The sequence below is a fragment of the Aspergillus glaucus genome (assembly GCF_001890805.1).
Source record: "Aspergillus glaucus CBS 516.65 unplaced genomic scaffold ASPGLscaffold_18, whole genome shotgun sequence".
In the NCBI taxonomy this organism is placed as follows: domain Eukaryota; kingdom Fungi; phylum Ascomycota; class Eurotiomycetes; order Eurotiales; family Aspergillaceae; genus Aspergillus; species Aspergillus glaucus.
Genome location: NW_019170470.1, coordinates 209,004 through 231,615, shown reverse-complemented (window position 1 = coordinate 231,615; position 22,612 = coordinate 209,004). Strand labels below are relative to the sequence as shown.

The window sequence follows — 22,612 nt, the reverse complement described above, 5'->3', positions numbered from 1 at the left end:
ATTCTAAGCCAGTTTTCATCTGCAAGCATGCCAGAAGAAGAGGAGGAAGAGGAAGAAAACTATGAGTCTCTTCCACAGATATCTATAACAGATGCTTTGGAGAGTCTATATAAACTCCGGCTTTTCGAGGAGCAGCAGGTGGATGGAAATAAGGCCTTAATCCAGCAACTTCTCTTCCATGAGAGGACCCTTTTGAGAAAGAAGGTTAGCAGACAGCAGCAGAGTGATATACGAGACTTCTTTTGTAATTAGATGACGTCTATATATATATTTATGGCAACAAGCTCGTATAATCCGATATAAGCAATACTCCGTTATAAGCAATTTCCGCGACCTGCCGAAATAGTTGCTTATAACGGGGTTTTACAGTATACCTCTCTTGTCCAGCTAGTCCTCTCCATACAGACCTCGTTAGTCCGAATTATCGATGATTCCAGATCTTCCTCTGGATGTGGCAGTAAGAGAGTATAGTACCTGGCACCAATCATGAGTGGACTCTCAGATGTTAAAGGACAACATTGAAAAGGCTCGTGACGTTGCAATTACAAATGGCCTCGATCTCAAGCAGATAGCGAAGGATGAAGACCCAGACTTCTTCATAAAACACGGGGTCATAGTTGGCGTGGCCCGTCGCTTTGTTGATGATATCCGTGAATGGTCAGGCAATTGGGAGCCTGCTGTCTAGTTAATTTACATTGCACATATGATTTCACTCTTTACATGCATTTCCTGTTTACATGAGTCCTTAGTTCAGTCATTTGAAGCACCAACTACGATTTTCTGTGTGTCTATAGCGGGTAATAAACATTAAAAGAACACAACGAGCGTGCTTCAGTGGTAAATTTGAAGTATGATCCGGTTATATTATATTATGCGTGACTCATAAATCAGCTCACATCTAATAGATCTTGAGGCCCTGAGACCCGAATGCAAAATTGGCCATGCAATCCAATGATGAAGATGGGTAATTTTGATATCAATTATGTCGTCTATGGTACTCCAAATCATATACCATGTGGGTCCCATCACGGTCGTGGACGCATATATATCCTACTTGCCCAGGCCCCAAGATGACATTATGCTTCCTAGTCATATACTGTACTTACTATCCAATAAACGTATATATATTTGGATTGGATCTAAAGGTTCCCTACTCAGGGAAGTGAGTGGTCGCAGGGCGACTTGTTCCAATAAACCCTCTCTTAAGTAGTAAATGATAAATAGATATTAATTCATATATCCTCAATTGCAAGACCTGCATGTCGGAAATGGCCTCTGGCGCTTTGTTCTCTATCACCAACAGTATCAACGCACCCTTCTAGAAAGCTATCAAAGCCTTGAGCAGGATTCTCCTCATAAGCTTCCCAGTTTCGCTTAATAAAGGCCTTCAGCTCAGCGAAGAATTCTTCAATTGGATTCAAGTCAGGTGAGTATGGTGGTAGATACACCAGTTTAACCCCTGCTCTGAAGCACATATCCTCTATTCGGTCAGAGTGATGAAAAGACGCGTTGTCCATGACAAGAACAGACTTTGGTTCGGGCCATCTTCCACAGTGTCGAAGAAGCTGTTCAACAAAATCCTCAAACATGTAAGCATCAGTTGAACCCTGAAAGATGCGAGAGAGCATTATTCCATCTTGGGTATACGCTGGCAAGATCTGGTAGCGTTTATCACGATGGAATTTGGATACCTGGACTGGTGCCACACCAAATGGTGACCACCCAGCTCTTCTGAACCTCGCCCGTTTATCGCATCCAGACTCATCCACAAACACCAGCTGATATGAATGAAACTCAGAAATGTAATGAATATATTCATCTCGCAAGTCCTGATTTCGCTCTTTTGCCTTTTGACGGAATGTCTTTTTCGACCAACCGATTGATGCGAGAGTCTTCCTAAGACAGCAAGCACTCACATGTATGTCGAATTCATCCCATAAGAAGACTGCCATTTCATCGATATATAATGTAGGTTTCTCCAAAAGGCGATCACAAAGCGCTTCCAGCATGGAGGGTGTGATGAGACGTCGTCGTCCAGCATGAATTGGTGGAGCTCTGGCACTATCAAAGTGCTTGAGGTTAGAGTGAATATAATAGACTGCCTGTCGGCTACACTTAGCAATACTAGCAATATAAGATATCTTTTCACCGCAGCTTAACATATCGCAGATAAGTTGAATTCTTGATGGTTCAAGCCTCGGCGTCATTTTGTGTTTCTATTAATGTCGTCGACATTTGATCCTGTTAGGAGATGGAGGAGAGAGCGAGCGTAGGTAGAGAGGGGTGCTAGGCTGTCTAGGCGGTACTAGTTAGTTAATTTAAACGCATAGTTATAAATCCATTGACTGTCCCATACCGTACAAGTAACATTACAAATATGTAGTTTTCTGAGCCCAACTATATATAGTCTAGCACCTCTTGGCATGTCTTTAAACTTGAGCAAAGAGTATTCGGGTTGTCAAGCTGATTTAGCCGCCTATTGTAATGTTCAAATGAATGTTGCTGTAGTCAGTCATTGATTTGTTTTACGGTCCCGTAGGCATCTTCGCACCAAAAAGAAAGATAAAGAAACGTCATGGATAGTGATAGGCGAAAGGCAACATACAGAAAAACAGGCTGCCCTCAATAGAGCCTGTCAGGGAGTCTATAACAATCCTCGCAGACATTCTCCTCTCTTTCTTCTCCATCTACCCCCAAGCATCTATCTATCACATATCCATTTTGAATACATACTCGCATACTTCGCTTACCCAAAAACAAATATAAAATGTACACCCTCGACTACCACATGAACTTCACCGACAAAATTATCGCCACCGGAGACAAACGCTACGTCGTCGAAGAGCAGCTAAACGAAGTCATCAACCCCCAGCTCGCCCAATGCCACGTCCTAACTCTAGCATACGACATGGAAACTTCGAATCCGGTTATGATAAAGATTCGCTACGAGTAAGCCCACCTCCCTTTTCCCCATGTATGTTTCAAAAAAAAAAAAAAAAAAAAAAAAAAAAAAAAAAAAAAAAAACTTCACTAACAGATACCAGCCTAAACCCTTCACCCTTCGACATCTCCAACCCCTCAAGCCACAGAGAGATAATCGATGAAGACTTCCTTGACGAAGTCAAAGGTATCTGGTACCTTAGCCTGCTCGGCCATGGACCACGGTATATCACGCATGTCACTGTCGGTGCGGGGCCGGAGTTCCCGTCTCTTGAGGGACAGGTGTGTGTGTGTGTGTGTGTGTGTGTGTGTTGGTTACGGATAGGGTTCCGGGGGGGAATTGGATGTTATTCGGGGGAGGTTGTCTTATGGGCAGGTTGAGAGTATTGGAGTGCAGCTTGGGTATATTCTTGAGTATGTTGCTCCGTCCCGGGAAGAGACACGCTTGGTGGGTGGTGTGGTGTATGGCTAACCAAGGTGATAGGAAACTGGGACGGATGAACATTCTCTTGTACGAGCAGGATCCGAATTGCCTACGGTTTGATGTCGCGAATGACAAACTGTGAGTACCCTCCCCTCTTATCCTTAACTTATCTGATCGCATTCCCACTAACACAAACCAAGGTACTTCACCGACCTATCTTACATGTGCTTCGGCCATCCCAAGGATACCAGTGCCAAAAGACCGACGAACTGTGGACTGCGTTCAATAACTCGCGGATCGGCTAGTGAAACATACCGAACCTGCAGGGTCCGGCGGCATCCAGGAATGGGCTGTGGACCGGGACAGGAAGGTGGGGATGTTGAGGTTGGACGAAAAGGGTGTTTTTTGTTATTGAGTTTGGGTTGATTGATTGAGTGATTGAGTGGTTTGGTACGTGGCATGCTTGTGTCTGCGTGCGTGTTTTTCTCTTTCGGTCTGGGTGGTTTGAGAGGAAATACAAGTCTTCTGTTACAATACTTTGGTTTCATTACTACTGTAGAACTAAGGCAAACTTAAGACCTAGTAAGGGGTAGGAGTAGGATGATAAAGGTTCGACAAGATCTAATACTCAAAATCAAAAAACTTGGTATCACATTTTCAAATATGGTATGTACAAATAATCCGGGCACCTGTAGCTTATCCAGAAGCAAGACTTGTAAGAACTTCCGGGTATGGAGTAGCCCACTCGCATCATGATTCATATTCTCGTGCCTCATTAGAATCCACCAGGCAAGGTCAGAAACAAAAAACTAAGAAAAGAAAAGGTATAATTCCAAAAATCAAATCAAATCAACGGCATATCAACCATATTCTCATAATCGATATTCTCATCATTGCACTCAACCCGATCAGCACAGGTCCCAAAAATACGGTCCCAAAGCCTCGTTTGCTTCCCATAGTTGTGGCTCTTCCTCCATCCCTTTCGGTGGTGGATATCATGGTCTTCAATGACCAATTCTGCGTCGAAAAGCTTAAGGAACCACGAGAGCGTCGATGGCGGGATCGCATGCAAACGAAGACCACTGTGCCCAGCGAGCTCGGCAAACATGACGTACATATGGCAGAACCACCACTCGTAGAAACCCATGGGCAGGCCCACGGCCTTGAGAGTGAAGTATGTCATCAGCGGGATACCCGCGATGTCGAAGAACTCCTGTTCGTGGTCCGCGTAGAGGGTGAGAAGTGGGTTGGGGTGCTTGGTGAGGTGGTGCGTGCGGTGGTACTGCCAGAGGCCGTTCACGTCATGCATCAACCGGTGGTACCAGTAGAACCAGAAGTCGAGGATGATGCCGTAGAGACCGATCTCGAGAGGGAGCCAGAACCAGCTGATGGTGTCTGGGGTCAGGCTGGTGCGGTAGCTGAGGAAGACGGACATCATGGGACGGAAGGTAGCTGTCGAGACGAGCGAATGCACGACCTTTGCCACGCCGACGTCCGGTACACCATCACGCTCATGCTTATCTCCGTCAAGGAAACCGTGAATATGCCCGAGGCGGCGGAGCACTTGCATCTCGTGGATGGCGGTTAGCTTGAACGCGAGCATGTAGAAGATAAATGCGGCGATCGGGCCCAGATTGTTCCCTGTGAGCTTGACGTATGCATGGTGAATGGCGAGCGGGATGAACGAATGGACGAGGACCCAGCGGTGGAGCTTCCAGTCGCGGACGTGAGGCACTTTGTCTTGCTTGGAGTGGACGGGCACTTCCTTGTCGAGGGCTGTTGGGTGGATGCCCAGTACTTCGTAGAACCAGTGGAATATGGTCCAGTCGCCACGATCAGTGCGGCGCCAGGTCGATTTCATCGAGTCCTTGGGGTTGCGTTTTGCCTCCATGGTGGAGTATACTTTGAATGTGTCTTCGAGTTGTAGTGCAATGCAGACAGGCTATCGTCTTAAGTAGAGTGGAGGAGCGAAGTGAGGTCAAGTCCAGGCTTTAATATATCCCCATATCGGCCCTAGTTTCGGTCCTCCCAGACGCATGTGAAGAGAAAAAACTGAAAAAGAAAAGATAAAAAAAAAAAAAAGATAAAACAGTGCCTGGCTACACCCAAATCAAGCATCTCTGCGCGCCTCCAGACTCTTTAACCAACCCACAACCACTTCCCTCCCCAGACACCATGCAGATCGTCCTCTCCCCAAACACGAATAACATCCCCCTGACCCAACAATGTTGGGGACCGAGAAAAACCCATGGACCACTCAAAAGCAGACCCAAAAAACAGTCACCCAAACTTTGAATCTAAACGCCTTGGCCACCAACACATAGCGAACACAGTTAGGCACATATGACGTTGGCGAACTGCATACTATATCGGATCGGAATTGGCTGCAAACTCATTATTCATTCGCCTTTTCTGTCAGGTTCGCTCCGGTTCAAGAATGACTTCAACTCTTTCGGGGCCGATCCGCGGGATCATATCATGGTTGCCCGAATGGGAAAGGCTTGCGAGGCTCAAAATAAACTGTGATCACATGACTGTCGCGTGAGTCACGTGAGGGATACGGTACTATGACTATGAGACCAATCATGATTTATTGCTGCATGAACAGGTTGACGGCTTTACTTGAGTCATGGGCTTTTGTGTCATATGGCTGTAGGCAGCCGGGTTGATTTGTTGGGATCACATGTGGTTTCGATGTCCGGCGTATGGATCACGGATCACGGAGTCCTAGGGTTAACGCGTGTTCGAGACAATTGTATTCTATGATCTATTATTTTCCATCTTGATAAAGAATTATCTGTCTGTTATATTACAGGAAGTTATACAATGTACATAGGCTACGGGTACAGATCACGCACGACAGACTACGGGCCGTATGTGAATCGCCGGCATATTCGTATCTGAGTGATTATTAAACATGAAAGAGACGCAGGAAAGAAAGCTACCGAGGCTCAAGAGTAGAAAGTAAAGCGTTCGCCGAATGTGTTGTGAGGCTGTATTGCCAACTCATCGCCGAATGGTCTGCTTATCGGCCAAATCACTATACATCGGACTGAGGTAACTATCATTCATAATACAGAAGAACACCGAGTATGTAGAATAAATTGAATTGCATCAAAATCCATCCTTAACGCCTCGGGGAATCCAAAAAGCTATGCAATGCTAAAATACAAAACCAACCCAAACCAAGCTAACCAACGTTATGCAATGCTATGCTATGCAACAAAAATCAAATCCAAAACATCAACACCAACACCGAAAGGATCACTGAGAGTTTTTTTTAGGCGAGGCTGTCTCCTTGGGAGAGCCGTTTGTCTGTGTAGCCTTATCCTTAGCCGTAGCAGTAGTAGCAGTGGTAGCGGTAGCTGTAGCTTGCTTGTTGCCGCTCTTCTTATCGTTGTTGCCGTCCTTGCTAGCAACGGGCCATCCGTTGTCGTACTCGAGGTAGTTCCAGCCCAGCTGAGCTTGGGCGTGCTCGAAGCCAACTCTGGTGTCCACTGGAGAGAATGTTAGCGTTTGTATTGATATTCTTTGCAAATGGGTCAACTTACAGAAGTGATAGTAGAGAACATCGCGGCGCTGGTCGTTACCAGGGAGAACACCCAGACCACCAGGAGCGTAGGTAAGACCGTGGTTGGAAGCGTAGACAGTGGTACCGCCGCCGTTGCGGAGGTCGTTGTCCTTCTTGTCCTTGAAGGGTCCGCTGACGTTCTTGGAGCGGCCGACGCGGATGTGGTACTCGTCGCCCTTCTTGGGGAATCCTTTCTCAAAGTCGCAGCACTTGCCCTGGCTAAACCACATGTAGTAGTAGCCGTCGTGGAAGCTCATCCAGGATCCTTCCTCGGGTCTGTCCTTGCGGTTCGGCATGAAGGTGAGCTGCGTGGCCTTGAGGTTCTCGATCCCCTTGACCTGGTTCTTCTTGTTGTCCTTGCCCTTCTTCTGGGTAACCTCAATAGTAGTGTTCGTGTCGTGCTTCACAGACAGCAGGTCATCCTCCAACTCGACCTGCCAGAGGTTGTGCCAGTAGCTGCCGTAGTTCAAGTACGGGGTCTTGGTCTTCTGGTCAACAACGAAGGACGGGTCAATCGCGTTGGTCAGATTGTAAGGCGAACCCTGATTGTCATTGCCAGTCACGATCAGACTGCCATGGTCCGTCCAGGAGCCCTTAGCAATGTCCTCAGTCGAAGCAACACCAATAGCACTCTTCTGGCTGCCAGCCTGACTGAGCGAGTAGAAGCAGTAGAACTTGCCCTTGTACTCAACAGTCGTAGGAGCCCAGGGACGAGTTGCATTCTGGCGGTCGGGAATGATGCTGTCCTTGGAGAGGACAGTTCCGACTTTCTCCCAGGGACCGCTCAGGTCGGTGGCCTTGTAGTAGGGGATGTGCACGCCGCCCTTGAACATGTAGAAGGTGTTGTCGTGTTCGAGGATGTTGGGATCGTGGGCTGAGATGTTGCCGGCGTTGGGCATGGGGTATGCATCAGTGTGGTCGAATACTGATGCCGGGTTCGCGACTTTGAGGTTGGGGGAAATCTGCACGGCGGGAGGGAGGGCCATGACCCACTGGCAGAGGATTGCCAGAGGCAGGAGATAGGCGGAGAGGGAAAGCATTTAGACTGAGTTCCAAGCTGAAGAAATAAAAAGGTAATAGAGGATATAGGATGTAGAATAGTTCTGATGTTATAGTATTGTTGTTGTGTTTGTCTGCTGAAGAGAACATTCTCCTTGCAGGACTCGAGCCATACTTATATCCATTTCGACAAGACAGCTTCTGCAATGAACCTACCAAGGCCGACTGCTATACAGACTGCTGAGGCTGACCCTGTTCATGCAGGTGTCGTTTTTTGCTTCTGCTGACACTCAGGGTTATGGCCCATCGCATCGCAGCCTTTGGGGGCCAAGCACAGCCCACGCTAACAACGTCCACCACTAGCAGCACCCGTATAAGCCCAATCCGCCATAATGGGACCAGTACCCAACCGTCGCATGTTCCTTGAGGCTCTCATGGTCAAGTTCCCCACAGGGATAAAAGAAAGGAATCGTATTGAGTGCGTTGTCGATGTCGGTTTGCTGTTGTCGATAAGGCTTACCACACCGCCCCAGGCAGGGTCCAGGGCATAGGATCCAATAACAGTATTCCGAATACGGTTTTTTCGCTAAATATTGCAATATTGCACTTGGGTTACATTCGTATTGGGAAGCGAACTAGGATTTATCGCTTATTATTCTTGGTATCTGAGTTGTACAAGAAGGGGTGCTGCTAGGGATACGAGATGTCAATGCGGTCAGCATTGGCGGAGATAAAAAACTCTACTACAGTTATGATGTGAGATTTGTCGAGAACCAAAATGAATATTATCCAAGTAGAGCGTACAGTAACTCGTCGCAAACAAATCTGAATTATTATTGAAATCTCAACCATTGTGTACCTGCATAGCGAGATCCAGCATAGCCGACTGTCACTTCCATTCCAGGCTGTACAGCCATGAGTATGAATATAATTAGATATAAAGTTGGCCCTGATTGCGGCTCAGGATTTTCAGGATCCGCACCGATCAATCACTGCTGAAACAAAAGACTGCCTTGTGAGACGAACAGGTGTACCTGCCTCAGGCAGCGAGGCACAAGGCGTCCTGCCATTTTGCTTGACCCACAACCTTATTTCTGTGCGACATTTTATTGGTCGGTATATTTGGGTGTGTCTATTAATATCGCACGGCTTTTTTCTACTCTGTACAGAGTACACAGAGGCTGTTTTTTTTTTAATTGTATCTCAATTACTGTCATCGACTCTTTTGTATCTTGATATAGGGTGAAAATTGGCAAAAATAAAAATAAAAAAGACCAAGAGGCTAAAATAACGAGGCACACTCCAACTCCAAACGAGCGAAAATTAAATCAAGAAACGCGAATTCTGGCATCATGAAGAAAAATTAGCACACTTTACCCATCACAAAACAACAAAAGTCTCATCAACCTTACCTCTTATATCATCAAACCTGCCTCCCCGCATCAACCGAATACTGCGTCGGATACTGCGTCGGATACTGCACCGGATAAACAACAGCCTCCGGCTTCTGAACCGGAGCAAACGGCGACGACGGCTGCGGCCCAGTCCCCCATTGTGTGATCGGAGGTGGTTGGAACCCGTATTGGGAACTCTCAAGCGCTTTGTCTTCCTTCTTGCGGTTTCGATGACGGATGAACATGTAGATAGCGATGCCGATGATGAGGGCAAATAGGGCGAGAGGGATGAGGATTGCTTTGAGGAGGACTTTTACGAGGCCCATTTTGGTAAGCCCGAGACCGTTGGGATGTGCTGATGCCGAGGAATGGGAGGGTGGGCATGGTGTAGTCTTCTATTTAACCACGATCATCGAGTGCAGGGTAATTCTGGTGCCTTGTGTGATGGCCTGTCAGTCCATCACAAAGCTTGACTTGCTTTGAGTACACCCGGGATGGGATCCCTGCTAGTCCGTCTTTGCGACACCTGCGCGCTTAACATTCATCTCGGATTCGACGTGATAATATCCCCGATAGCAACCAAGTGGACCTCCCTGCAACCCGGTCACATTAACTGCTGGTTGTGTCACATCTGTGAGCGCTTCTGGCACGGCTCGATGTGCCGGGGCCAATTAGGACTGCTGAATATTTCGTAGATCGCGATAGATAACGACGTAGGGCTGTAGGGCGGCCAATGAATAGCGAGAAAACGTGCTGCCTGCTCGTGGTATGTGCTGAAAATTCACTGTGATTGGCTGGTTGTCCGGGTCTGCATATGCCATGTTTATCATCTCGTTTTGCACGACAAAGGTCACGGAAATGGCGATTTGAGGCCAGAATCCTATTTTCAGTTAGATTATCATCATTCTTGTCCATAACATATCAATTGATTTCCTTTTACCGTCTCAAAACAGCACCGTGTATCACGTGATACCCCGCGCCATGACATCCGACATCCGGCACCGAAGCTCTGGACTCATCCCCAGACCAGATCTAAAATGACAAACCCAGCAGCCCATCCTCCAGAGAAAAGCTGGATAGTGAGCCAGTTTGAGGGACGGTGCGTACACCTCCCCCCCCCATCATCACCCCTGCCCCCGGACTCCGCAGCTGATATATATATATATTCACAGAGCACCGGAAACCCACGGCATAAGCTGGTCCAAAATATGGGATGTGGGAAAGTCCGACCTCTGGGATAGAGGACAGACCTCCCCGGCCCTTGTCGATATAATTGAGAAGTATCAGAAACCGGGTGAGATGTTTCATCCATTTGCTGCTGATGGGCGGCGGAAGAGGGTTCTTGTTCCGGTATTTATCACCTGTTTCTACTCTTTGAAAGTGTGGATGAAGTATTCTGATGCATGGGCAGGGATGCGGACGCGGCTATGATGTGGTCATGCTAGCTTTGCATGGATTCGATGCGTACGGCCTTGATATCTCCGCGACGGGCGTTGCGGCGGCGGAAGCATTTGCGTCGAAGGAACTGCAGAGTCCCGGGGCTGTTAATTTCGGACCTAACCATGGCAACAAGGAGAACCAGTCCCGGGGGAATGTGAAGTTCCTAGAGGGCAATTTCTTTGCACCGGAATGGGAGATTGAAGCTGGTGGGAAGTTTGATCTGATTTATGATTATACCGTATGTCCCCTTCTCTCCCTAATACAGATGAGAGAGTAACCTGACTTATACGGTCATAGTTCCTCTGCGCTCTGCACCCCACAATGCGCAAAAACTGGGCAGTCCGGATGGCATCGCTTCTCGAAAAGGACGGTCTCCTCACCTGTCTCGAGTTCCCTATGTACAAGGATCGCACACTCCCTGGTCCGCCATGGGGGTTGAATGGCGTTCATTGGAACTTGCTCGCTAAGGGGGGTGATGGAATTGACATTGACAACGCAACAGGCACCAGAAAAGAAGGTGAGGGATCTTTCAACCGGATTCTATATGTGCAGCCCGAACGCACACATGAAGCCGGGCAGGGCACGGATATGTTGAGTGTGTACCAGCGAAAGTAGCCTCGTAGCTCATTACCCGATCGAATAGAAATAAACCCCTAGAAAAAAAAGAGAAACAAAAAGCAAAAAGAAATGACAAGAGTGGGATTCGAACCCACGCCCCCTGTCGGAGATCAGGAAACTTCACAGGAAGTTGTGTGTTAAGGTAACCTTAACCTGACGCCTTGGACCGCTCGGCCATCTTGCCCTTGATGAATATTATTGTGTTATTGTTGGTTACACAATCCTGACAATTCATGCTTGTTGCACAGACCATTTACCCCGCAATCCAGCGCGTGGTCTGTAGGTCACCCATGCGAGGCCGGGATGCCTTTTTATTTCCCTTTACGGAGTATTTTTGCAAATTGGAAGGATCAGAGGCGCTCTCGTAATAAAGCAAGCTTGGCTATTGTGTAAATCACTATTCACAATACACTCATGACCTCATAACTCATAACTCGTACCCTATCAGACCTTCTCAGCTCGCTCAACCCTTTCCTCCGTCTCCTTCTCCGTCTCATTGTGCTCAATTCCCCCTTCCAAATCAATTTCCTTGCGCGGCGCAGAGTCATCTACACCTGTTACAGCCGACTCGAAGCGCCGACCGCGCTGCTCAGGACCAAATGCAGCAGTCACCGCGATTCCCACCGCAATAATTGCGGTCGCGATGCCCATTGTAGGACCGTAGGCTGGGGCCAGTGCTCCGGACGGCGCTTTAACGCTAGTTGCCTCAGCAATGGCGTTGACGATTTGTGCGGAGGGAGAGGAGATCATGTTTCCGATTTGGTATGAAAGACCTGGGTATGGTTAGATGCTTTCTGTGTATAAAATGAAATTTAGAGGCACATACCAGGGAATGTTGAGCGGAATGCGGGCGGCGAAAGCTCGTTCAAATGAATCGGAATGACACCCCATGCACCCTGGATGAAGAACTGGATGAAGAATCCCGTTGCACTCAGAGCTCTCTCGCCGTGTGGCAGGATCCACGCTGGGATGAGAACACCAGAGATCAACGTTGAGATGATAATCGCTCGACGACGACCGAAGAATTGCGACAGGTAGCCGATGATGGTTCCACCGACGCAAGCACCGGTCTTCATGAGGATAGATGCGCGAGACGCGGGTCCGTTATCCAATTCTTTCTGCTCGAGCATAAAGGTTGTATACGAGTCTTGAGAGGTGTGGGAGTAGTAGTTGAACTGAGGAGCATTAGCCTTTATTCTTCTTCTTGTTGGGGATTATAACCTACCCATGTCATTAGAAAGATGCAGTAAACACACATCTTCCACTGCTTTCGTAGCATATCCTTGACCTCTTTCCAAAAAGCTTTGGGGTCGGACTTTCTCCCAGACTTTTTGGCTTCGAGGAACTGTTGGGACTCGGGGAAGAAAATACGGACGATACCCACTCCGATGGAGATACCAGCTAGATGACAAGGCTGTTAGAGATGATGCAATTCTCCCTTTTTTTTTTTTTTTTTTTTTTTTTTTTTTTTTTTGAATGGAGGACTAACCTGCAATCCAAAAGACTGTCTTCCAAGAATCAGTAGCACCACCCACGCCCAAGTTGGCACATGCCGCAAACACATATCCAAGCGAGTAGCCTTGCTGCAAAATTCCCGACATAAGACCACGGGCGTTGACCCTATTCAGTCAGCGTAGGAAAATATTTTCTGAACAGGAGTGTACGTACGGACAATGTTCCAAGGCCATGGCAATGGCATTTCCATACACACCACCCATGAACAGACCAAACAGACTGCGCACGGCAAGGAACTGCTGGAAGGTGTGACTGTAGATAGTGGCAATTTGAAGCACGCCCAATACAATCATGTTTACCACCATGGGCCATTTCCGGCCAAACTGGTCACCAGCTAAGCCAAAACCCGCCGCTCCAATGCTTCGCAATAGCAAGGTGAGCGTAATTGCAGTCGTGATATCGGTATTGGTACGGTCGTAGTATTTGGCCAACTTTGTAGTCTGGATGGACAGAGCATGGAAGTCGAACGCATCCGCCGTCCATGCTATGAGTCCGACAAGGAAGAACAGCCAGTCACGAGCGCCCAGCTGCATAAACAGACTAATTGGGTTGACAATCGGCTCGGGATCCTGCCATTCCGCATGAGTCTCACCATATTCGTTGGTCACGACGACGCGCTGCTTCCACTTGAACAAGTCGCCCCAGGATTGTTTCGCCGTTGCCCAAATCCCATCAGGAATAGGTTCAGCTAGCTCGTTACCGGTGCTGGGATCGCTCATCTTGTTGGTTGTGAGATGCCGGGTGTCGCAGATGATAATAGAACTCGCTTCTGACCATCGACATCGACCCAGCTTTATAGGCGTACCAACTCTCCCTTCCTTTCAATTGCGGGTAGTACCAGACCCCGCTTACCAGCGATGTGATATTCGATACACTTCATGGCTCTTTGTCCATCACCGGTTTTCCCCGCGAAGTGTACGATTCCCTGTAGAACCAAGACTTCGCCAAGCGTCTCGCGACAGCGAGATGTACATGTTGACAGCACGAGCCGCAAGCGCCAAGGGCATCTTCTTTAGGCCTGGATGACATCCGGACGCCTTACTGTGGCTGGTTTCTTTGGCGCCGCGACCTTGGATCAAGGATAGAAAACATTCAGAGAGGACCGAGGCAATAGCTAAACCACCGCAAAATTTGATGGAACACAGTGCTGATATCTCACGTAAATATACCACCCAAGTCTGCGGTTAGGATATTTCTCCGCAGTTACCATCGTGGGTGGGCGTGATCTGGACGGCATAAACCGAGGTCACCCTAGCGCGTCCCCATAAGCTGACTCGGCAAAATATCAGCCTCAGCCTGTCCAATCATGGCACCAACCATTCATGACGTTTGGCTAGCCTCCCTCCGTCCGTGGACGCTTCTGGCATACAGCTCCGTGTCAACTGACCGCCAGGTGACCAATTCACGGAAAACCCCTCTAAGCGAACATAGCACCCTTCCAATAGAAAACATTTTATGTGTTTTACCCCACGGGGTCTGGCATCTGTTTTCTCCAGAAAAAAGTCAGCTAAGGTTCTCATGACACATAGTTTGGGATCGCGGAGGTGCTCAGACCCGCATTTCTTGCATTTCCCCGGAATATGTATCTCTCTCCTCCACACACGGCAACCCCGTCAACCTAACAGCTGGCTGGCTTGTCGCGTAGGGCTTGGCTTCCTAAGACTGGTCGGAGGCTTTCTTGTCAAGGCTTGACAAAGAACGCGCTGTTGGCTGTAGGACAGGTAAGGCTTGACTTGGAAGAGAAGCGGCCAGGAGAGGTCGGGGTTTGATGTGGAATACGAGGCGGCACAAAGGATGGCCACGCGAATCAAACCCCGTACCAAAAGAATTTTAATTTATTTAGCAAATGCGACATTTTCATGCTGGATGAATGGATGAAGTGGTTGTTGTTGCTGTTGTCTTGGATCGAGCTAAAAGAGGGGCACAGTCACCTGACCTGTATACTTGTATGCAGCGAGACATTTATTCCGGTCGTATTTCGTCATAGCACCGATTCCTACGAGTCCAATGTCAGTGGAAATTGAAATGCATTTGGGAGTCGACGACTATGTGCGGGACGACAGCTTTAGACGAAGGTAGTACTTCATTAAAACCGAGTACTAGTAAATCCGTATTGCCGCTCTAACTTGTCTATTGATCCCATAGTGGTAGCATTATTGATAGTCAAACGATCCGGGTCCTCCATTATGGTGTTCTCATCATACGGCGCCGTCTCGACTGACACTGGCAAAAAGGTCATGGCAGTGCGAGTACGTCGAAGCGGGTTACTCATCTGTGACGATGTAGATATTGAAGATTTATGTGTATGCTGGAACGGGCAAATAAACATGGTCCATTCTGGAAAATTTCTGTTGTCTCTATTTCAATGCATTTTCGAGCTCTCTGCTAATGAAGTCAGCCATTGTGAGAATCTTTTCCTCCTCTAACCGTCTTCCAATGAGTTGAATTCCCACTGGGGCACCGTGATACATTTCAGCATCATCTGTCAATATCAGTTAGTGCTCTACACAGTTTTAACAAGGGAACTTACACTCCGACTGGACTTGCTCATCTATATCACTGAGATACTCTATTGGATTACCAATCCTATGCACCACCTTGTCGGCATTTGTAACAGGAATAACTGCACTTGTGTAGTCCAAGACGTTCACGAAGCTAGTGTATCCGACGTGGCGATATCTCCCAGGAATCACAGCAGCATGGGGTGCCACTGGACAAATGATAGCATCGACGGGGCGCCCAGTCCCGGTCAGCTGGTCAGTGCTATTCCAGTAATCCATGTACATTTTCTGGTAGAGGCGTTTCTGTACATTCAATGCAGCTATCTCCCTGGCCTTCCAGTGCTTTCCTGTTTGTATGAAGCACTGGGGGATCTTTCCTTCACCCGACAAAGCAATTTGATCAGTCAGATCCTCGCCGCCGTCGAGGCTGTAGGCTTTATCCTATTACTTGTAAGAATTGCGCTCGAGATATTCTAGATTAAAGTAGGTAGAGACGTACTGCAATTTCGTGGCCAACCTGGCAATTTTGCGGACACCACTCTATGACCTGGTACATCGATTAGCTTTGAAGTAGAGCTGCTACCCGATCGTACCTACCTGATGACCACGATTCTTCAAAGTCTGCTCCATAAGCATGAGTGCCTGTCTCACAGGTGGATGAGGCTGCACGACGCTATCGTGACGCATAATGGCAAAGGTTAGGAGTGAAGGATCTTTAGCTGATGCCTCGATCAGACTTTGTGTCTGCATCTCAACATCATCCCTCCACGGCATCGCCAGCGCAAGGGGATCATGGAGCCAAGGCTCTTGGGAAAGAATAGCCTTGAAAAGCAGCTTCAGCGACCCGGCACTCGTCCCCATGGGCCCGACCACGGACAGGATCGTGTTTTGGCCGTCTATGGAATTCGCAGCTCCCTCATATGGCATTCGTCCCGCGGATGGACGGAGACCGAAAATACCATTGAAAGCAGCTGGAACCCGTATACTTCCTCCAATGTCGGTTCCGAATCCGGCAGGCGACCCTCGAAGCGCAATCAGTGCTCCCTCTCCGCCGGAGCTTCCCCCACAGGAAAGGTGTCGGTTTTTGGGATTCCACGTATACCCGATGATATTATTGGCGGTTTCTCCCGCCATCAGAGTAAGTGGTACGCTTGTTTTGCAGAAAACTATTGCCCCAGCGCGGCGGAGTTCACGTACGAGCTCGCTTTCAGCCATTTTAGCGCGAGGGTCGTCCCTTTTGCCTTCGAAAGTTCCGACCCAGCCCACGTAGCCCATGGTAGTCTCAACGCCCTTCACATGAAATTGGTCTTTGAGACTTACGGGAAGGCCATGCAGGGGACCCATGGGCTTTCCCGTCGCGCCGAAATACGCATCAAGCTCCTTCGCCACTTGTATGGCATCTTCGAAAAACACCTCATGCAAGCAGTTAACCTGCGAGTACAAAATAGTTAAAACATTGTTATCAAATCACGAAGTCTAATTTACATACAAGTTGATGAGCAATCGCCGCCCTGTGACAAAACGCTTCTGTCGCCTCTACCGCGCTCCAATTTCCAGAGGAGGTCTGCTTCGTTATCGTAACAGCATCGGCCTCCGTGATTTCTATCTCGCGGGGACTAAGGAAGCCCTGAATGTAGTTACCTGTGACATCGGGCAACTCGGTAGCTGGGGGGATGCATTCTCGGATTCGCCACTTCTCGGGGATCGCATCGAGGATAGCCAGGCGTTTGGCTTCGGCAACTTCCTGCCAGGACACCGTTACAGAGGCCATCTCGTGCAGGCGCTGGATGCTCGGCGGCTTGAAGATACACAGGCCCTGCTGCTTCTGAAATACTACTGCTAAAAAATGTGGAATGTGGGGCTACGGGAGTTATCCGAACTATGTACTGGGTAATACCCGAAACACTCGGTTGGACGCTTGGCAACCAGGTCTATCCATTCAGTTGTGCTCTTCGTATTCGTGAGGCAATGACGGCAAGCCTTGTTCTCTTATCTTCTTTTTCTTTTTTATCTCTTTCTCACGACCATTTTGTGAGAGGACAAGTTCTTTGCAAAAGGAGATAACAATGTAAAACCTGAGAAGGCGAAGAGACACAAGATTGAAATCTCCCCAAAATCTCTCTCTTGTTAGTATTTTATCTGCTGTCATTCTCTTTCCTTGCAAATTTGTTGTGGCACTCGAACGAACGTATACAACCACCTATTTCGTTATATTTTTGCTAGAATGCATACTTTGAACAGGGCAATTCTGCTTTTGGTTTAGGACCTAGCATTACTTGGTTTCGTTGACAGTTTCGATTATAGTCTTTGCATAAAATTGAAAAATTGGCCAAGGATTATTATCTTCGCGAAGTAGAAGAGTAGGGCAGAAAAAAAAAAAAAAAAAAAAAAAAAAAAAAAAAAAAAAAAAACAATAATGCAGTTAGAATATCCAGTTTCATGGAACAAATGCGTCCACAACGGCCGAGGTTCCATTCCGGACGACATCAATCGCTTCTTTGAGCACCGACTCCAGTTGTCCTACATCGCTAACCCGGGCCGCATGGATATTTCCATCACTTGCAGCTCTCGCAATGCCCGAATAGTCTGGACTAGGATCGAAAGAGATATTAAGGTCACGGTTATTCACCTTCGATCCGAGACCGTCTGGATGCACAAGGAGCATTGATCTTCGTGGAGCGTTCCAACCTAAAGCAAAAGGGATTAGCTGGGGTCCACTAAGCCAGTGCCTCCATGCAGGTCTGTTTTACAGAGGGGAGGGGAAGGGGCTGCTAAGGTCGTCCTTACCTTTGTTATTGAGCACGACTGTGAGAATTGGAATTTGATAACGATGAGAAATCCAGTATACGCTTGACGGAACGCTGAAAAGGAATGTACCGTCTCCCACAATCTGAACGATCATCGGCTTCTGATCTATGCCGCGAGCTGCGTTGATTGCATCTGCGGCTAGTTTGATACCGAGAGCACCACCACCGCTCCATCCCAAACCTCCTCCACCACAATTAATCCACTGGCCCGGAAGGATAGCCCGTATCTGATCTGCAGCGAGCACCGAATTGGTGACTGCCTCAGCGGCAAAAATTGTATCTCCGGGGACGAGCTCGCGAATCTTTTTGCATAGATAGGATGCATTGAAGGTATTTCCTGGGCGGAGCGCGCATTGTGTATCAATGTTTTGAATTCGATTCTGATGCTGCTCTTGGAGCGAGGTCCACCGACTTGCGAATTCCTGAGAATTCAAGGTGACCGTCAATTCCGACGATGATGAAATATAGGAACAGATCTGACGGATTGCTGTGTATGCATCAGCTGTATATCGCCGCAAGGCTGGGACATACGCCAGAGGCATCAGCCTTTTCAATGGATCAACATCAATATGGAAAACTCGAGCAGTGCTTTGAGGCTGGCACTGGGTAGGGATCCAAGGTACGTCGCAGTCGAGAATAAGAATCACATCAGCAGTCTCAATCGAGGGGTCCGACCCATATCTCATTCCAAGCCAACCAGGATGATCCGCTGGGAAGCACATATCGCAACCACCTGTGTCCAAGACGCGTAGACCCTTCACCGTATCTGCTAGATCGACTAGCGCTCCGACGCATTCGTGGTTTCGGCCGCTATAACCCGTGATAAGAAGCGGTTGCTTAGCCTGTACTAGCTCATTTGCAAGGAGCTGGACTTCAGGCTCCGGAATAGCGGCCACACTGCAGGGCTTCCAGTGCTCTGGTAGGAGAGGGTAAGGTTGTATAATCTCCTCCATCACCTCCCGAGCTCCCATTAGATAGACCGGCCCTTTGGGATCGCTCGTGGCAAATTGTAGTGCGCGACCAACCATTTGCTTCACGTTCTTACCGGTGCGAATCTCACCTGTGTATTTGCAATACTGTGCCACAATCTGCTTCTGATCAGGCACATCTTGCAGCCAGTGACTGGAAATAGGTCAGCTACTTACATATCTCGACACATTCTGATGAGAGAGACAGCTTACATATACTCCGTGCGAGAACCCCTCATTTCACCATCCAGAGTAAACGGAGAAAGACCCGCAAAGATCAAAACCGGGGCTCTGCCTGTGGCAGCGTTGTGAATCGCAGCTCCCAGGCCGGACGTTCCCACGTCAACATGAATGATGACACATTGTGGTTGATTCGTAACCCGGGCATATCCATCCGCCATGGATAAGGCGACCATCTCATTGGGACAGGTGAAGATCTTGGGGAAGTCGTTCGGCTTTTCTTTCAAACCCTTCGCCATAGCCTCCATGATACTGGGATGGTCGGAGCCCAGATTGACGAAGCAATTTTCAACTCCGAGCTCCCATAGCGCCTCGAAGAAGGCATATGACGCAGTGTACCTGAGGCGTGAATCGATTAACAGAGAGACATTCAAGAAAAGCGGCCGAACTCACATTGTTATTGGCACTCTGATTGCGCGAGCGAATCAAGCTAGAATAGATCTTTGATGTACGGGAATTAGTCCTGAAAGGTCTCAATATATATTCCAAAAAGGTGGCGTCCTAGCGATGAGGCCCTGGAAGTCTACAATATAGCGCTCGGGCAATACCCACGAGACTGTAAACGTTTCGGTGTGTCCGTGCCGAACTCCCAACGAGCGGGAATTGACAATATTTTGGAACGTTCACTGCGCGCTCTCATTGGAACGGATGATTACCGAGATAAAGGACAGTGGAAGCACCCAGCAAAATATACTGACAAATTGACCCGGTAAATCGGGATTTGAGAAATTTCTAAGGGTAAACTCGTGGGAAACAAAGTCACCGAGCAGGAATCGGGACTTACCCGTCGCTATAGAATCACATCCGAAGTGGGAAAGACCCGGATTCGTGTCATACGAGCAGCAATAAACTGAGATAAATGTATTTCAAATCTAGATGTCCAGGAATTTACGGATGGTAAAGCAATCTCGCCTTGCACTACTGAGCCGCATTGCTTAGAAGGATACTTATTCATCATGCTGAGGTCCATGTGCAGATCGTTGATACGATATCCTGGGCAAATTCAGCGTGTTAAACCTGGTGTTTACCTTGATCTGGCTAGATCTCGTACTGCTCGGTGCCGTTCTTTATCGACCAATCCAGTCAACGGGACATCTACTCCGCGAAAGAAGGTCCCTTGGCTAACCGCTCTAGTAGCGGTTGGTTTTGGGCTTACATCTGGCATTTTGTACAATTATCAGACTCCAGCTGTGAATGGAGAAGGTGTTAAACCAAGCTATGCGACTCGGGCTGATATGGAAAAGGTACGTGGAACAAGCGAGAAATGAGACGTACCAATCGCTGACGCTGTGCTAGGCAATTAGTGAAATCCGTCAGCTTCTTGGAGACGATGGCATTAGCACGGACGATGAAGATCTGAGATCCCATGGATACTCTGAGTGGTCTTCTATCAATATTGATCGGCTCCCTACGGCCGTGGCATTTCCAAATTCAACGACAGACGTAGCCACTATTGCGGAAATATGCTATAAGTACAAGGTTCCTATGAGTAAGTGATCCAAGGCGGAAATAACGTTAGATCTTGCTCAACGGGTGACTGATCTGATTGCTTTTTAAAGTTCCGTACTCGGGAGGATCAAGCGTCGAGGGACATTTTTCCGCATCTTTTGGCGGCGTAAGTGTTGACTTCATGAATATGAATAACATAGTGGAGTTTCACCCGGAGGAGTAAGGTCTGATTATCTTTTCTTTAATGTTCGTACTGACAGTTTGCCAGCATGGATATTGTTGTGCAGCCGTCAGTGTCGTGGATGGACATGAATGACAAGATCAAAGACAGTGGTCTTTTCTTTCCGGTCGACCCAGGCCCGCCGGTGTGTATCCCCGATAAATGATGTTACAACGATAGACCTAAACTGATTACCAGGACAGGCAAAAATTGGAGGGATGATCGCAACAAACTGCAGGTACGACGGCCTTTTTCTTTCTTTCTTTTTTATAGGAACCGCGAGTGGAAACTGACAACTTAGTGGGACGAATGCTGTTCGCTACGGGACTATGAAAGATTGGGTGGTCAATCTGACAGTGGTGTTGGCAGATGGACGTATTCTCAAGACTCGGAAGCGCCCGCGGTAAGAAACTCGCATAGATTGAGGGTGGTATAAAATTGACCCATTCACAGAAAGTCATCTGCAGGATACAACCTGAACGGTCTCATTACAGGTTCAGAGGGGACATTAGGGTTCGTGACAGAAGCCACTTTGAAGCTCGCGCATATCCCGGAAGAAACAGGTGTTGCCGTGACCACATTTCCAACTATGAGAGATGCTGCCAAGGCTGCCACGCAAGTCATTCATCAGGGTATCCCAGTCGGGGCTGTTGAGCTCCTCGATGATGTGCAGATGGATGTCATCAACCAGATGGGTGGCACAGGCAGACAGTGGAAACCACTCCCGACTCTCTTTTTCAAATTCAGTGGCACGAAGGCCGGCGTTAACGACAATATTGAAGGAGTCCGGCAGATAGTTTATCAGAATCGCGGTGGTGATTTTGAAATCGAACAGGATAAGGCAAAACAGGGTGCTTTGTGGTCTGCACGCAAAGAAGCCCTCTGGAGTATGATGTGTCTGAGAAAATCAGGCAATGAAGTATGGTCCACGGATGTTGCAGTCCCCTTGTCTAAAGTTCCAGACCTTGTCGGTGAGTCGGGTTTTGCTGTCTTTTGGGAGGTCGAAGGTCGCTGACTTGTCTTTCAGAGGTATCAAAGGATGACCTCAATAGATTGGGTCTATTTGGAAGTATGCTCGGTCATATCGGTGACGGTAATTTTCATGAAACCGTCCTCTTCGATGGAGAAAAAGAGCATGAAATGGTAACCGAGTGCGTGCACGCTATGGTCTACCGGGCACTTGAGATGGACGGCACTTGCACTGTAAGCCTCCGAATACATATATCTGATAAGACTGCAGAGCTGACAGAATCTACAGGGCGAGCATGGGGTCGGCCTTGGAAAAAAGACGTTTTTGGAGGAAGAAGTTGGCAAGGAATCGCTGCAAGTTATGAGAACCATCAAGGCTGCATTGGATCCACGCTGGATCATGAATCCGGGGAAAATTCTCGACCCATAGATACAGTTATGGATTGAACATACTCCGGTATTGTACTCCGTACGTAATATAGCGACAATAAAATTGCTGGTAAATTATATTTCGTCTGTTGGGCGGTCACGATATGGACTTCGGATAATTCCCGAGG

At 48.1% G+C, this 22,612-nt stretch overlaps 9 protein-coding genes and 1 non-coding gene across 10 annotated transcripts; 3 read left to right on the top strand and 7 right to left on the bottom strand.

The window, feature by feature from the left end:
* Nucleotides 1-2,767: 2,767 nt before the first annotated feature.
* On the top strand, nucleotides 2,768-3,779 carry ASPGLDRAFT_60065 (uncharacterized protein; the record flags this gene model as incomplete). Its single annotated transcript, XM_022548419.1, has 6 exons — nucleotides 2,768-2,949; nucleotides 3,045-3,222; nucleotides 3,266-3,354; nucleotides 3,425-3,502; nucleotides 3,565-3,635; nucleotides 3,691-3,779. 6 exons carry the CDS (start codon nucleotides 2,768-2,770, stop codon nucleotides 3,777-3,779), a joined length of 687 nt encoding a protein of 228 aa, XP_022398276.1.
* A 429-nt stretch (nucleotides 3,780-4,208) lies between these two features.
* ASPGLDRAFT_60064 (sterol desaturase family protein) lies at nucleotides 4,209-5,255 on the bottom strand (the record flags this gene model as incomplete). Its single annotated transcript, XM_022548418.1, has 1 exon — nucleotides 4,209-5,255. One exon carries the CDS (start codon nucleotides 5,253-5,255, stop codon nucleotides 4,209-4,211), a length of 1,047 nt encoding a protein of 348 aa, XP_022398275.1.
* Nucleotides 5,256-6,628: 1,373 nt separating this feature from the next.
* Nucleotides 6,629-7,975, bottom strand: ASPGLDRAFT_37888 (arabinan endo-1,5-alpha-L-arabinosidase; the record flags this gene model as incomplete). Its single annotated transcript, XM_022544875.1, has 2 exons — nucleotides 6,629-6,861; nucleotides 6,916-7,975. The coding sequence occupies 2 exons, from the start codon at nucleotides 7,973-7,975 to the stop codon at nucleotides 6,629-6,631; spliced, it is 1,293 nt and encodes a 430-aa protein (XP_022398274.1).
* Nucleotides 7,976-9,113: 1,138 nt separating this feature from the next.
* Nucleotides 9,114-9,822, bottom strand: ASPGLDRAFT_50096 (uncharacterized protein). Its single transcript, XM_022547242.1, has 2 exons — nucleotides 9,347-9,822; nucleotides 9,114-9,278 (listed from the first exon to the last, which is right to left on the bottom strand). The coding sequence occupies exon 1, from the start codon at nucleotides 9,652-9,654 to the stop codon at nucleotides 9,358-9,360; it is 297 nt and encodes a 98-aa protein (XP_022398273.1). The 5' UTR covers nucleotides 9,655-9,822; the 3' UTR covers nucleotides 9,114-9,278; nucleotides 9,347-9,357.
* Nucleotides 9,823-10,362: 540 nt separating this feature from the next.
* ASPGLDRAFT_84199 (uncharacterized protein) lies at nucleotides 10,363-11,676 on the top strand (the record flags this gene model as incomplete). The annotated part of the gene is made up of 4 exons (XM_022550257.1): nucleotides 10,363-10,427; nucleotides 10,501-10,678; nucleotides 10,740-11,006; nucleotides 11,066-11,676. The coding sequence occupies 4 exons, from the start codon at nucleotides 10,366-10,368 to the stop codon at nucleotides 11,381-11,383; spliced, it is 825 nt and encodes a 274-aa protein (XP_022398272.1). The 3' UTR covers nucleotides 11,384-11,676.
* Nucleotides 11,457-11,570, bottom strand: ASPGLDRAFT_t126. Its single transcript has one exon. It is a non-coding gene; the product is annotated as a tRNA-Leu (tRNA).
* A 154-nt stretch (nucleotides 11,677-11,830) lies between the features above and the next one.
* Nucleotides 11,831-13,620, bottom strand: ASPGLDRAFT_37885 (carboxylic acid transport protein; the record flags this gene model as incomplete). Its single annotated transcript, XM_022544874.1, has 5 exons — nucleotides 11,831-12,159; nucleotides 12,213-12,561; nucleotides 12,612-12,787; nucleotides 12,876-13,006; nucleotides 13,055-13,620. 5 exons carry the CDS (start codon nucleotides 13,618-13,620, stop codon nucleotides 11,831-11,833), a joined length of 1,551 nt encoding a protein of 516 aa, XP_022398271.1.
* A 1,591-nt stretch (nucleotides 13,621-15,211) lies between these two features.
* On the bottom strand, nucleotides 15,212-17,173 carry gmdA (putative general amidase GmdA; the record flags this gene model as incomplete). Its single annotated transcript, XM_022542353.1, has 5 exons — nucleotides 15,212-15,383; nucleotides 15,432-15,843; nucleotides 15,902-15,949; nucleotides 16,000-16,833; nucleotides 16,892-17,173. The coding sequence occupies 5 exons, from the start codon at nucleotides 17,171-17,173 to the stop codon at nucleotides 15,259-15,261; spliced, it is 1,701 nt and encodes a 566-aa protein (XP_022398270.1). The 3' UTR covers nucleotides 15,212-15,258.
* Nucleotides 17,174-17,839: 666 nt separating this feature from the next.
* ASPGLDRAFT_68473 (uncharacterized protein) lies at nucleotides 17,840-20,582 on the bottom strand (the record flags this gene model as incomplete). The annotated part of the gene is made up of 4 exons (XM_022549264.1): nucleotides 17,840-18,090; nucleotides 18,190-19,331; nucleotides 19,391-19,756; nucleotides 20,446-20,582. The coding sequence occupies 4 exons, from the start codon at nucleotides 20,580-20,582 to the stop codon at nucleotides 17,840-17,842; spliced, it is 1,896 nt and encodes a 631-aa protein (XP_022398269.1).
* Nucleotides 20,583-20,652: 70 nt separating this feature from the next.
* On the top strand, nucleotides 20,653-22,539 carry ASPGLDRAFT_60058 (uncharacterized protein; the record flags this gene model as incomplete). The annotated part of the gene is made up of 9 exons (XM_022548416.1): nucleotides 20,653-20,661; nucleotides 20,714-20,906; nucleotides 20,977-21,085; nucleotides 21,135-21,231; nucleotides 21,290-21,324; nucleotides 21,388-21,489; nucleotides 21,540-22,057; nucleotides 22,114-22,289; nucleotides 22,345-22,539. 9 exons carry the CDS (start codon nucleotides 20,653-20,655, stop codon nucleotides 22,483-22,485), a joined length of 1,380 nt encoding a protein of 459 aa, XP_022398268.1. The 3' UTR covers nucleotides 22,486-22,539.
* Nucleotides 22,540-22,612: the final 73 nt, after the last annotated feature.

Coding starts and splice junctions, on each gene's coding strand:
- ASPGLDRAFT_50096 (XM_022547242.1), bottom strand. CDS start 9,654: ATGGGCCTCGTAAAAGTCCTCCTCAAAGCAATCCTCATCCCTCTCGCC.